Here is a 14,607-nt window from a genome sequence, read left to right as displayed (position 1 = left end):
AGCCACGACCCATCTTCAATGCTGTGACAGAGGGAAAGAGGTTGTTCCCCAAAATCTCACTATACATGGCCGCGGTCATCCTCTCCTTAATACAGTCGTCTTGTCCCATGTGCAGACAAACAGCCCCAAAGCATGATGCTACCACCCCTATGCTTCACAGTAGGGATGGTGTTCTTGAGATGGAACTCATCATTCGGCTTCCTCGAAATGCGGAATTGTGGAATTGTGACCAAAAAGTTCAGTTTTGGTCTCATCTGACCACAAAACTTTCTCCCATGACTCCTCTGTATCATCCAAATGGTCATTGGCAAACTTAAGACGGGCCTTGACATGTGCTGGTTTAAGCAAGGGAACCTTCCGTGCCATGCATGATTTCAAACCATGACGTCTTAGTGTATTACCAACAGTCACCTTGGAAACGGTGGTCCCAGCTCTTTTCAGGTCATTGACCAAGTCCTGTCGTGTAGTCCTGGGCTGATTCCTCACCTTTCTAAGGATCATTGAGACCCCACGAGGTGATATCATGCATGGGGGCTCCACTCCCATTGAGATTGACCGTCATGTTTAGCTTCTTCCATTTTCTAATGATTGCTCCAACAGTGGACCTTTTTTCACCAAGCTGCTTGGCAATTTGCCCCAGTACAGCTGCTATAACGGCAGTTTTGACTATGAAAATAGAGACCATACGGGACAAAAAAGATTTGGATTCCAATGACCCTTAGTGCATATTTTGAGGATGTGGAGGAAGTACTCAGAGGAACCTACAAAAGCTTGGGCAGAACATGCAAAACTGTTTTGTACCTGGAAGCTCTTGACTGTGAGGCAGATGTGCTACTGCTAACCACCACTAAGACATGAGGCCTTCAAAAAAAAAAAGCACTACATTTTATTTTGCAAAGCTTGAAAAAAGAAAAAAAACTGAGCATAGTGCATTAACAGTGAGATAAACAATTATAGCTTGACCTAAATTTGTAATTTTGCATTCAGTGGAGGAGTTATTGACGAGAGAAAGCACCACAGGATCATCAATCAATTGAGTTATTTTAATCCTGGCTGTTTGGAGTCAATCCACACCAGTTTCTGTCCTGTTCACATGCGTGTGCATATGTGTGTTGCTGCCACCGGAGCTCCAGACCAAAGACCACACACCTGCCTGTCTTTGTTGTAGCGCAGTTACACAACTCAACAAGGTGCTGCGAAAACGGCGAGCAGAGGGTGCTTACTGCTTGATCCCGATTGTCAGCTGCAGCCGTGAGACTGTCTCGACACTCTGGAGAGAGATAGCAAACAGGTGTTAGGTTGCGAAGATGGAAATTTGCAGTGAGGGTGGAAAAATGAATCGTCAGCTCATCATCTTTTCTGCTCGCAGAGACTCTCTGAAAGAGTGGGGGGCCATCACAGAGTGTGCAGCAGAGGCAAAATGTGAACAGGCAGAGGCAGAGAAAAAGCACTGGAGAGTGGATGTCATTTCCGTGGTTTACCACAATCATTTCCTGTAAAGTATTTGCAGAATCTGAAATTACAGCTTCTCAAAGCGCAGAGGAGCTGTCTTTGCTTAAAAAGAAAAGAAAAAAAAAAGGGCCCAGCTGCAGGTCTCAGACCATGCAGCCAAATCTGAAGGGGGATGAAGGAGGGGGCATCACAAAATAGAACTACAAGTGGATGTTGAATCAAAGAGGCTTGTCAAAGGATGCTCACATATATAAATACACTCAGAAAAAGACCATTGAAAAATGCATTCAACGATTTTGCTCTCCCTTTAATAGACGCATATTGAAACATTTTGGTGGCAACTTTACAGTGTAGACCAATCCAGAAATGTCCCACACTGAAATGAGCCATGCAGGGCACATTATTTCACATGGGAAAAAATTATCCCAACAAAATAGTGACGGAACAATTAAAAGTTCTTCCACAAGTTAGCAGAGTTAGATACGTAACTAACCAGAGGAGCCACATTTTTGTGACTTTTTTTTTGTTCTGGTCTTGTGACCTTACTTCAATAAAGGTTGGTCAACAATGCACAAGAGCGAATGAAACCTGGACCAAGTGGCAAGACGGAATTCACCAAGTTTTTTGTCTAAGGCTGCCACCTGGTGTCCATCGTGGGAAATGCAGCCGAAAAGGACGTCAACCAATCACCCTCAAAGAATGTACAGTACAGCATTATTGATGACGTCAGATAGTTCATACCATCTTCGCTCAAATAGTGGGCAAGGGTGTTTCTCAAATGCTTTATCAGTTGTTCAAGGGAAGAATATCACGATGACATATTTTAATACTGCAGTACTACTGCTTTTTGTTGGAAAACGCTTCTTTACATTGAACAGCACTTTCTTGATTAACTTCACTGCAAGCTTCAGCTTTACAGATGGTACAGCCTGTGACAAATTACTGTTGTTGAGTTAGTTAACTTCCAGTGTGTCATTTTAATCTGATTTGGAGGTTGCATGAGAAAAAGTATGACAAACTTTTTAAGATGGTAAGAAACAAACCACAGAAATGATTCAATTTCAATTATTTTATTTTTTTAAATTGCAGACATGGAGCTTCCATTTGAGCAGAGAACAGGACTGAAGTTCAACATGTTTGGTTTGAGGCAGCTGCGCCACAGAAATGATAATCATCATTGATCAAAAGGTGCAAGATAATTATACAATGGAAGGACAGCAGATAAATATCGACCAGGTCTTGCTCCGCTTTGAATTAGCCTCGTTGGAGAAGACGAGTACAAAAAAGGGATCATGAGAATAGAAAAACTGTGGACGCTATCTAGACAAGACACTGGTGCAGGGAGAACTTCTATGGACAGGGAGATAGTTTTGGACGCCACGTGGGCAAGCATTTCTGCAGCAGGGAGCCTGCGTTCGGCGCTCCAGGATGTCAGCTCAGTTCGTGTGTAGCAGCGTCAAAACTCCGCACAACTTAACACTTGTCAGTCCCTTGTAAACCCCCTTTTGAGCAGACGACGTGCGTTTTTAAAAGATATGCGAGTCGTTCCGACCGTCAGGAAATGAAGCTCTATTACATGTCATCCACAGTAAAGATGACGTTCCTGTCAGTGCACTTCACTAAGTCTACAGGGCCTCTGGCACCTAAAAAATATCTAATACACTCCATGGCTAAACACTCGGTGCAGCCAGGAAAAGGTGTCATTGTACCTAATAAAGTGGCTGGTGAGTATGGCAAGCTGTTTTGAGACTTAATTTGCTATCATAACTGTCCGTGTCTGCTTACGTGCTTTGTAGACAGTACAAGAAGGAATAACACTCTGAGACTCTTTCATTTACTGTGTTTTATCTTTTCTTCCATCTTATGCATAGCTATTTTGTAACAGCTGCGGTTGCTTTTTTTTTTTTTTTTTTAAGCACAGCAAACACAGTTGTCCTCACCAATAAGGCAATTCCGCGCATTAGCAGAACGAGACTTACTCATGACATTTTTATTCCCCATTACTGCCTTCCACTGCTTACTGTATAACATTTCTGCAGACTAGCAGAACTACATGTCGGGTCATTAACATGATATCCCCAAGGACCACATAAGTAGCCAGCAGACCTGCAGCAAAAATAGGTCACCTGTGATGCGACATTCCTAGGAATGTTGTATAGGTAAGTCAGTTTTGAAAATGTAATTAATTTCATAGATCCATAGGGATAAAGTGCTGTACATTAACAGCAGATATCTGTTTATCTGTAATAGACAATGGCATATGGAAAGTAGTGGCAGTGGGAACATTACTACGGAAGCATAGTTGTTCAACTAGTGCTCTGAATTGTCTTACTAGTGAGGACAAATTATAAAGTGGTAAATGGGCAATTCATGAAGTACTACGAGGATATTGAATTCATACTCAAACGGCTTGCCATAGGTGAGTGTATCTACAGAAAATGACTGACATCTAGAAATGGATGGCGTTGAAAATGGCTTCCCCCCCCCCACCCGAGGGGAGAGGAGGTCAGAGGCGGGCTCCTACTGAGTTGTCAATTAGGAGAAGTCCTCGTTTAGTGTAAGGCGCACGGTCAGTGGCGATCTATGAGGTGCTCTCCTGGAAGGAAACTCTTTGGCGTGCAGTCCTGGGACGGTTGCGTGCGGGGGCGTTCGCGGCACGTTCGCTCTCGCTTTCGGACGGCTGCGCGAGCGCCCCCGGGGCGGCCGTGTCCCCGACAAGCTCGCGCAGGAACTTGAACTTGGACAAGAAGAGCTGCCAGACCACATACCAACCTAAGTCGAAGACAGAAAACATTGCCATGTGAAAGCGAAGCATTTATCTATATCTATCTATCAATCAAAGTTTCATACATACAGATCGAACAATGGAGAAAAGGCACTCTTGAATCAGGAGAAACTTATTTCACTACCTTTTCGCACATTGTGCCAAATAGGGATGCTTGCCATCTAACGCCTAAATAATTCCCAAGCATCAATAGTCAAGTCCCTATAGGCCACCGAGGACTTGAACATCATCTCAATTTGTTCCATGTCATAAAAGCGGACAGTGTCATTAATGTAAATACATTTTTTTTTTTAAAGAGAAAGACATTTGAAGCGTCTTAATATGGATACGTTTCTAATTACGCCATCTTGTGTGTCATAGAGGTCAGAGAGCACAGGTGATAAGTGAAGCGTAAAGTTTTTTTCTATCGTTAATTTATCCGATTTGTAAGGACTGTGGTGACGTCATTGGAAACCTACATGATTGGATATCTAGTCAGTGTGCTATGATCTTCCAAGTCACTGTTGACATATTTATATCAATGCTTTGTTCCTTTTTGCCAACTTGTTACTGTTGTAACGATAAATGGATAAACGGTAACTATCTGTACATTTACATTCAGAATGCTTAAAAAGTTGCATTCATATGATCGTTTATCTATGGGCATTGACGCGCTTAAAAGGTTTTAAAGAGATTCACACGTAACGCAACATTAGTTTCACTACTAACTGGTAGACCAAAAATAAACAGAGATTGGGCGACATCAAACTTGCGACTTCTAAATCCACTCTGGTCGGCCATTTAAAGTGGACACAGTCGTCTAATTGTTCATTAACAATGACGCACATTGGCCTTTCTGTAAAACAGTGGGTTATGTAAGGCGAACATGAAGATAGTCGTCCTTCCGAACTTACCGCACAACATGAAGATAAGGACACAAAGTAGCGTGGCCACAATGACCAGCAGTGTAAGCCCCACACTTTGCCACATCTTGCTTGGTCTGACGACGAGGATGGGGGAGCAGCTTATTTTACCATGGGCACCATGGGGGGGGGGGGGGTGTATATTAAAAAACAACAACAAAAAAAAAGAGGTTACTCCGACAGCTCCCTCACGCCGCTAGCCGAGACGAGTGAGAGACAAAAACAAAATTGCAGCACATCTCAAACGCACTGTAGCCTGCTAGCATGCGGCTACCTCAACTTACTGCCAGTTTGACAAACGCAAGATACGGCCGCTTTCAAAGAACTTCTCGAGCCAAAAAGAGGCCGTAACCGCTAGCTTATAGTAACCAGGCCCACCATGCTCGGGACCACCGTGTTTCAGCTACATAACTATAGGATGTCTTCCTTTGGCTAGCTCTTTAATGACAGTAGACTTGACACTGCGGTTGCGCGTGGCCGAGTTGACTTCTGGGTAATGAAGTTCTTCAGTAAAGAGTTTCGAGAAGAAAAATGATTTTGTCCCATCACATTTGGTCCCTTTAAAAGTGGGAAGCACTTACACAAACTGTTGCAATTCCTACACCGTTCATCTGATCTGATAAATACGCCAAATTAAAGATAAAATGGTGCTCATTTCAAATCAATTGTGGTGGTGTTTACAGTCAAAAAGAAGAGAATTGTGCACGTGTCCAAATTTTCACTTATTTGATCAATAGAGTGGTCATGAAATCCGCAAAATATAGAGACTAAATCTCTACTTGACACTCACTTGTACCTTTGTAGACTAGCTCCTCTATGGTTGCAGCCATATTGTTAGTGGAAGCAGTGCATTGCAGCAGTGTGATTTGGTTAAGCAGGTTGAAATGTTCAAAAAATGAATCTCGATATATTTAAGGGTGCACATGGTCGTTGTTTATTTGTCATGGAGCTGATGTAGGAGTCCTTGAATTATTTTTTTTCCAGCCCTGTAAACAGTCCCTTGGCCCAAGAAGTTTGGGACTTTATACTACGTTTTGTATTCATGCAACACTATCACTTGTTTAGGTCATAAAACTAACTTATTTCAGAATGTGCCTGTCTTTACGATTATTAAAGTCGTGTGCGTGCTGAAACTCAAACGCTATGTCTTAGATGTATTCAAAGCAATTCACTCGTTAATATAATGGCATGTGGTTATTTTATTTCACAAAATATTTATACATCAACGACTTTCTCGACAGTCCATTTCTGTGGTGTTGTCAATGCAGCGTCACCTTACATGTTGTTCCTCAGCCGTCCAGCAGGCGAAAACATTAACGAGCTCTTGAGAACATCTGATAAAAGATATTATACAAAGTACTGTACAGTATGTAGTATTTTGTGCAATCTTCTCAAGCATTCATGACAACGCAATTGTGAGAATGTAAATGCAAAATAGTATCTGTGCCTCTGGAATTATTTTAGAAGCATAAAGCTGTATAAAGCCTGTCCAGCCATCCATTTTGTGAGGCACTTATCCTCATGAGCGTCACAGGAGTGCTGGAGTCAATCCCAGCTGTCAACGGGCAGGAGCCGGGGTACACCCTGAACTTGTTGCCGGCCAATCGCAGGGTACATGGAGACAGACAACAGTCACACTCACAATCACACCCAGGGGCAATTTTGAGCGTCTAATTAATGTTGAATGTTTTTGGGATATCAACTCCACACAGATGGGACCAGGATTTGAACGCAGGTCCTCAGAACTGTGAGGCCAAAGCTCTACAGCTGCAGTACCATGCCGCCCTGTATAAAGTCATTGTCATAAAAACTAGAAAGTTACAACTTGTCATACAGGACCAGGGAACCTCCTTCCATGTAGTATTTGCATATTGTACAGCAGTGCAGGCAGCAGCATTTTTGGAATACATCATCGTGTGAGCTAAAGATCTTGCGCAACTTAAGGTCAAATCTGACACAATCGGGCAGGGCATTTGACACTTCCTCCATTTGTAATCAGTTTTATTTTGCAGTGCTGGGAATTGGAATGGAGTCGTTGGCATTTTACACGATTCTTAGTCCATAGCTGTCATGGTGAAGAGATTTATTGTGTGCACATATTGCTAACAGTAAAAGACAATAATGTTACACATTCCTGTTTAAAATCTATTTTTTCCCCTCTTCTGCACAATCAGTAACAATGTTGCCTAAAAGCGGTAACACTAAACCACTTGACCTGAATTTAAAAAAAAAAGAAAAGAAAATGCACATACTATATGCAAACACAAAATTAACTGAACAAGATTGATACGGAACATCTACTAAAAGCAGAATGTGTAATTGATGAATTTGCACTAGATTATATAAATTCTTAAAATACATTGCGTTAATTACTGCGACATTGTCAGATAGATCAAGATACAATTTGTATCAACTGTACTGTTGTCCCATTCACTATGGAAACATGTGGTTTACTGTAACATACAGTAAAGCCCCGCATATTAGCGGTACGCCATTCGCAAATTTACCTACCGCGTAGTGTTTTTGTGCTCTGCCCAAAAACAATTAGGTATGGTGCCAAGGAACTATGCCGAAGTAAAATGAGTTGTTTCATTTAGACAAAAAGAATCTTTTGCTGCTGCCTTCTGGCATCTTAGTGCCGAGGTTTATGTGTTGAAGTGAGTTGAGGAGGTTTATCTCATCTTGTTGTCACTCTGCATCTTGACGATCTCCACGGCCAACATCTCCGGGTCCGTCAGGTGCGGGAACATGTCCATGGCTGCGTCCACCAAATTGGTTCTGAAGACGGCGAGGAGCTTTGTACGTACGACCTTTCTCTCATCCCCGTAGGTGTCGTAAGAGGACCGGTCCGGAGGCACCGTGTCGGTTCTGACGTGACGCACTGACCTGAAGCTGTGATGGAAATGTTGGTCTTGAAAAGTCCTCCGAGAGGCACATGGTGCACTCCTAGGATGAGAATTCAGCATGGGATGGTAGCTGGAAGATGTAGCCCCATACTGGAAATGACAATCAGACTTGTGAGCATCCGCGGACTGACTTTCTATAGAACCTATGCCAGAGTCTAGATGCTTATGAGAGCCAGGATCAGAGGAGCCCAAACTGCTCTTCTCTTTCTTAGATGAGGACTTCTGCCTCAGGCAGTGAGTCACTTTGTCTTTCTTCAAGGAGCTTCTCTCGTGTCCCAAACTGAATTTGCTCGCCTCGTCGACAAATAAGTGCCTTTGGCCAGGAACTGGACTTTGGAAACCCGTTCTGGGACCAGCGGAGGGGAGTTTCGCGTTCTCTCGGAGTTCATCGGCGAGCAAGCAATTGGGCTGCTTGGCGCGCTCGGGGTGGAGGAATTTACATTTGAGTCCAAAGGTGCATTTCTTTCCTGTTAAATGCACAAAGTGGAAGGTCGATTTAAAAAAAAATGTATAAACGTATATGAGCATGTATCTTTGCTAATGTGGTGGCTTTTTAGTTCACAGGAGTTTTATGACAGAAAGTCGCACTGCTCAAAGATACTAGAGACAGCCCAGTATATGGGAGACAAAAAGATTCAAATTAAAAATCAACTTTAACTTTTCTCACCATAAGGGCATGGTTTCAGAGGTTTTTTGGGAGTCTTTGGAAGCCACCGCAGGAAGTTTTCCAGGTTTGGACCGTGTCGGCCAAGTGGATCATCAGGAACCATGAACCTCCATTTGAGAATAATTACTGTTATCCTCACCATCAATTATACATTTAATTTGAAGGTGATTTTCAAGGTTAAATGATTGCATAATCAGAACTCACTTGTCGTTCACAAAGGAGTACATGAGCAGCCTTTCGTTGATGCAGTCCTTCCACTCTGGCCTGTCGACCTGCAGGTCGCGGTACATGTCGTTGGACACGATGACGCCGCCGGTCTCAAAGGCCAGCTGGACGATGAACAGGTCGTCGTTGCACACCACTCGCTTGTGCCCCACGCGGCGTGATGGTGTGAACGTCAGAAACTTCTTCTTTTCCAGATCCAACAGAATTTTCTGATCTGGAAACCAAAACGAACGGACTTCACATAAACATGAACACGTTACGTCCACTTCTAAGCACCCTCTCAGACGCCATATGCAATGTGATCTAACTATTTCGCCTTTACTGTTCTTTACTTTTGTCAGATTAAAGAAAAATCCAAGCACAAGTGACCCTCTCTTGTGGTGTTAATTTCATGACATTTTATTTTCACACCTTCACTTGCTCTTCAAGTGCATAAATCACTCGGGTTATTCGCAGAACAACATTATTGCTCCAATCCAATAATTGACGTATCTCTTCTTTTGTCCCACATGCGCAGTAGCCAACATTCATTTGGCAAAAGGGGGCAACAAACAATTAAAATGCTTTCATGATCAACTATCCTGCCAGGTTTCTGTTAAGGATTTCTTCATCCTTTCCACGTCAGAAGAATTCGGAGCACCGGCGCACATACAGTGAAGAAAATAAGCAATTGAACAGCCTGCTATATCGCACGTTTTTCCACTTAGACATCATGGAGGGGTCTCAAATTTTCATCGTAAGTGCGTGTCCACTGTGAGAGAGATCATCTAAAAAGAAAAATCCAGAAATCACAATGTATAATTTTTTTTAACGATTTCTTTGTCTGATACAGCTGCAAATACGTATTTGAACACCTGTCTATCAGCTAGAATTCTGACCCTCAAGGATCTGTTACTCCGCCTTTAAAAGTCCACCTCCATTCCATGTATTATCCTGACTCAGATGTGCCTGTGTGAGGTCTTCAGCTGCATAAATACAGCTGTCCACCCCATACAATCAGTAAGACTCAAACTTATTATATAGCCAAGACCAAAGACCTGTCCAAAGACACCAGAGACCAAATTGTGCAACTCCATACGACTGGAAAGGGCGAGGGAGAAATTGCCAAGCAGCTTGGTGAAAAAAGGTCCACTGTTGGAGCAATCATGAGATAATGGAAGAAGCTCAACATGACAGTCAATCTCAATCGGAGTGGAGCCCCATGCAAGATATCACCTCGTGGGGTCTCAATGATCCTTAGAAAGGTGAGGAATCAGCCCAGGATGACACGAGAGGACTTGGTCAATGACCTGAAAAGAGCTGGGACCAACATTTCCAAGGTGACTGTTGGTAATACACAAAGACGTCATGGTTTGAAATCATACATGGCACGGAAGGTTCCCCAGCTTAAACCAGCGCATGTCAAAGCCCGTCTGAAGTTTGCCAATGGCCATTTGGATGATACAGAGGGGTCAGGGGAGAAAGTTTTGTGCTCAGATGAGACCAAAATGGAACTTTTTGGTCACAATTCCACGAACCGTGTTTGGAGGAAGACGAATGATGAGTTCCATCCGAAGAACACCATCCCTACTGTGAAGCATGGGGGTGGTAGCATCGTGCTTTGGGGGTGTTTTTCTGCACATGGGACAGGACGACTGCAATGTATTAAGTAGAGGAACACCGCGGCCATGTATAGTGAGATTTTGGGGAGCAACCTCTTTCCCTCAAGTCAGAGCATTGAAGATGGGTCGTGGCTGGGTCTTTCAACGTGACAATGACCCGAAGCACACAACCAGGAAAACCAAGGAGTGGCTTCGTTAGAAGCATATCAAGGTTCTGGCGTGGCCTAGCCAGTCTCCAGACCTAAACCCCATAGAAAGTCTTTGGAGGGAGCTGAAACTCCATGTTTCTCAGCGACAGCCCAGAAACCTGCCTGATCTAGAGAAGATCTGTGTGGAGGAGTGGGCCAAAATCCCTCCCGCGATGTGTGCAAACCTGGTGTACAACTACAGGAATCATTTGACTTCTGTAATTGCAAACAATGGCTCCTGTACCAAATATTAACATTGATTTTCTCAGGTGTTCAAATACTTATTTGCAGCTGTATCACATAAATAAATTGTTAAAAAAAATCATACGTTGGATACAATCATACATCTTTTTAGATGATCTCTCTCACAGTGGACATGCACCTACGATGAAAATTTCAGACCCCTCCATTATTTCTATGTGGGAGAGCTTGCAATATAGCAGGGTGTTCAAAAACTTATTTCCTTCACTGTATCCTCAAATATTGCTGTCTTTATCATTTTGTGACACTTTGATGAAATGTTGGCTTTACCCCAACACGGTTAAGTGACGAGTGATAGCAATCGACAAAACAGGTGTGTCATCATCCTACCTGAGATTGGAACATCGGGTCTCGGCTGCTCTTTCCTCCAAGAGGGAACAAACACGGTGATGGTCGTGTGGCCTCTGTTTAAGAAGAAGTCCACGGCTAACTGGATTCCCATACAAGAGAAAACCTCTTTGTTCCCGTGGCTGATTAGATTTTAAAAAAAAAATAAAAACATATGGTTTACAGTAGGATTAGAAATGACAATATATAGATATTTTGAGATTCAAATTTTAATCGACAGCAAAATTAGTGGCCAAGAGTTGGCAACTCAAAAAAATTGATCACTGAACCCCGGAAAATGTGTAAGAGTTCAGTCTTAGTGAAACTTGTGCGGTGTGCGGCATGTTTTGAACTGGAATTGCGGGAAGTGCTATGGTAAATCTTCTGAGGTTGCCTAAGGTGCCTAAAAATGACCTCAGCAAAGTAAGTGGTGTTTCTAACAAACGAATACTTCTCCTGTTATAAAAATAACCGTGGCTTCTGCAGTCAAATAATCTTAATGCGAGGCAATACACCGCTCCATCAAAGCTTTAACTGCTACGAGCGTTAAGGGAGAAAAACTCGGACTTAAAACTTACAGTGTCCAATTAATGTTGCATGTTTTGATAACTGTAGTGCCCGGTGAAAACCCACGCAGGCACGGGGAGAACATGCAAACTCCACACAGGCGGGTCCTGGATTGAACCCCAGACGTCAGAACTGTGAGGCCAACGCATTCCAGTGGATCCACCATGCCAACCTCCAGATACATGAACTTACAAAATCAAAAGATGACAAAGTTGTATAGTAGTGAGGGTGAAATGTGATTTTTTTTGGGGGGGTGGGACAGAATGAATTAATGGCATTTACATTCATTTCAATGGGAAACCATGATTACATATGCAAATATTTTGAGTTACAAGCATAGTCGCAGTATGAATTAAGATCATACCTAAAAGCACCACTGTATTTGTGTTGAATCCAGGATAGTTAATGGTCTGGCATGATGAATTCCAGATAAATGTGTGTGTATCACACTATTTGGGAAATGTCTACACAAAGCAAAACAAGCGCTTGTTGGCCAGACAGTAAAATGCAGTTCGGCTGGTTCGCGGTAAGTCCGTACTCTTGATTTGCATATTGAAGCTTTTAGTGCCTTACCTGCAAAGACATGCCTGACACACACCCATGCATGCACATCCACTTAGTGGGTTTTAAAAAAATAAATAAATAAAACAATGTCTAGCGTGTACACCACAGTTCCTCAAGTGTTGTAGAGTATATGCAAAACATTTGTGAGCTCTAATGACTGTATTGAAGCACACAAAAGGTATTAGCTTTCAAGATTATAAAAGGCAAGATGAACATTTGGCAAATAATAATGCAACAACACAAATATTACATTGTTTTTTTTTTAGGATCATGAGCTAACATATCACGTACGTGGTCAACGCCACAATTAAGTTCGTTCCCTTATAATCACATACTGTTCATCTTTTCCCTTTGATCTAAATGTTACCACTCCATCATGTAAACAATTGCTTTATTTTTTTCTTAGCTACTTGTTATAAACTAATGTTACACAAGTAAATGCAGCATTTTTAACAATTCAAATGTTCACTCATTTAGGATTGTATTTACATGCCTGTTTTTACATGAAATTTACTTTCTAACATCACAGAGCAACATCACACACAACGACAAAAAGGTCGCCACGTGGCGCGCATGTGAAAAATACAGTTCACTGTTTTTGTGAGGATAAGCGGGTCAGAAAATAGTTGTATGTCCCTTTCAAACAATCAGAGGATGAAAACAACCATTGATTTTCTATCAAATGTTTGCTTTTTTTACTACATTAAACAAAAGATTTGGAATTTAAATGACTGTAAAAGCCTTTTTTTTATTGCTGAAACGCAATACTTCTGTAATTCAAGTAAGATTTAAAAACTGTTTTATGATGTTTGTTTCCCCGGCTGTGAAATCAGCTAACATTAACTTTCATGTAGTGGTTGCTAATGAGAGGAATCATACTTATCTTTGAAGATATTTTTATCCCTGAATGTCAAACAATGCAACATAAAGCTGGAACTGGTTTGTTTCCTTAGCGTTTAAGCGGCAACGCACAAGTCATTCGCTCACAAAACTTCAAAAACAAAACCTATATTCAATGTACAGTGACTAATAAAGCAGGAGTATCACTTGATCAAAGGTAAATTCTGATTGGTTGCAATAATTTGCCATTGTGAGAGAAATTCTCCATTCTTTCTTTTTTCATTCATAGTTTTTAAATGAAAAAAAGCACAACTTTCTGTCCAAATATGGCATCTATTATTGACATGTTATGTTATACATGTGGTATTAAGAGTAAATTACCACTAGAAGGCAGCTGGAATGAAAGAATGCTTGACATTTTGGCATGCAAAATAAATGTGTTCTCACCTCATGGCTACATTACTCCCGTCGATGACAACGGGCCTCAGAGCGTCCTCATCATCGCCGTCATCCTCTTTGCTTTGAGAAGCAAGCGGCAACCTGACGGCAAGCTCCGTGGGCTGCATGTCACTTTTGGTAACAAGCACCGACTCGGTGGTCACGGGCCCCCGCTCGGTCCTTTGGGCTCGCATCCGGACCAGCTCCCCGAGAACTTTATTTCTGTCCGTGGCGGGGCCGTACTTCTTGAGCCCCATGGAGTATCCCAGCTTGTGGAAGAAGTCCAGCTCGGCCCCGAGGTGCTGGGGGGTCAGAGAGGGCCCAGGCTTGCCCGGGGAACGAGCACACCCAGCAGGGTCCGTCGTGTCACAGGCGGGACGTGACGTGAAGATCCATCAAGTCGAACTGCTCTCTGACGATCGGGGAGTGGAGTCCACGGATGTGTAATTGAAACGTTCATCCTCTCTTCCTGGTTGCAGCCTGTTTGTGTTGCACCTGTTTGAAATCATAGCAGAATATGTATTTCCTATGCCTGTACTTTTCATGAACATGGGTAACTTGTTTACTTCTATTGCATTGATATTAGCGTTTTCGTTACAAAATAAAAGAACATTTCATTGTGATTTCAATTTGGGTGCATTTCTAGGTAGAGTCAAAAACGTGGCAAAACTTTTTAACAATAAAAAACAATTACTCCACTTTGAAAAGTTTATTGTACACACTAATTTATGAAAAAAAGAAAACACCGAAATGCTGATTCAAAGTTTAGATTGGCTGTCTCGATATGTGGCCTGCGGTCGACTGGGGACCAGTTAAGGGTGTAGTTGGAAAATGCAATTGGATGGATGTTTAATGATGAGGTTTTCATGACATCATGGCATATG

At 42.4% G+C, this 14,607-nt stretch overlaps 2 protein-coding genes across 2 annotated transcripts; both read right to left on the bottom strand.

Moving 5' to 3' along the window:
* Window positions 1-2,506: 2,506 nt before the first annotated feature.
* On the bottom strand, window positions 2,507-5,628 carry smim13 (small integral membrane protein 13). Its single transcript, XM_061847346.1, has 2 exons — window positions 5,131-5,628; window positions 2,507-4,224 (listed from the first exon to the last, which is right to left on the bottom strand). Exons 1-2 carry the CDS (start codon window positions 5,204-5,206, stop codon window positions 4,034-4,036), a joined length of 267 nt encoding a protein of 88 aa, XP_061703330.1. The 5' UTR covers window positions 5,207-5,628; the 3' UTR covers window positions 2,507-4,033.
* Window positions 5,629-6,408: 780 nt separating this feature from the next.
* zc3h12ab (zinc finger CCCH-type containing 12Ab) lies at window positions 6,409-14,118 on the bottom strand (the record flags this gene model as incomplete). The annotated part of the gene is made up of 5 exons (XM_061825497.1): window positions 6,409-8,512; window positions 8,713-8,819; window positions 8,917-9,151; window positions 11,318-11,457; window positions 13,733-14,118. Coding segments are annotated over 5 exons (1,569 nt in total), but the record flags the coding sequence as incomplete, so codon positions are not given.
* Window positions 14,119-14,607: the final 489 nt, after the last annotated feature.

The sequence above is a fragment of the Syngnathoides biaculeatus genome, chromosome 1 (assembly GCF_019802595.1).
Source record: "Syngnathoides biaculeatus isolate LvHL_M chromosome 1, ASM1980259v1, whole genome shotgun sequence".
Classification (NCBI taxonomy): Eukaryota; Metazoa; Chordata; class Actinopteri; order Syngnathiformes; family Syngnathidae; genus Syngnathoides; species Syngnathoides biaculeatus.
Note: the sequence above shows the minus strand (reverse complement) of the source record. Positions and strands in the feature narration are given on the sequence as shown.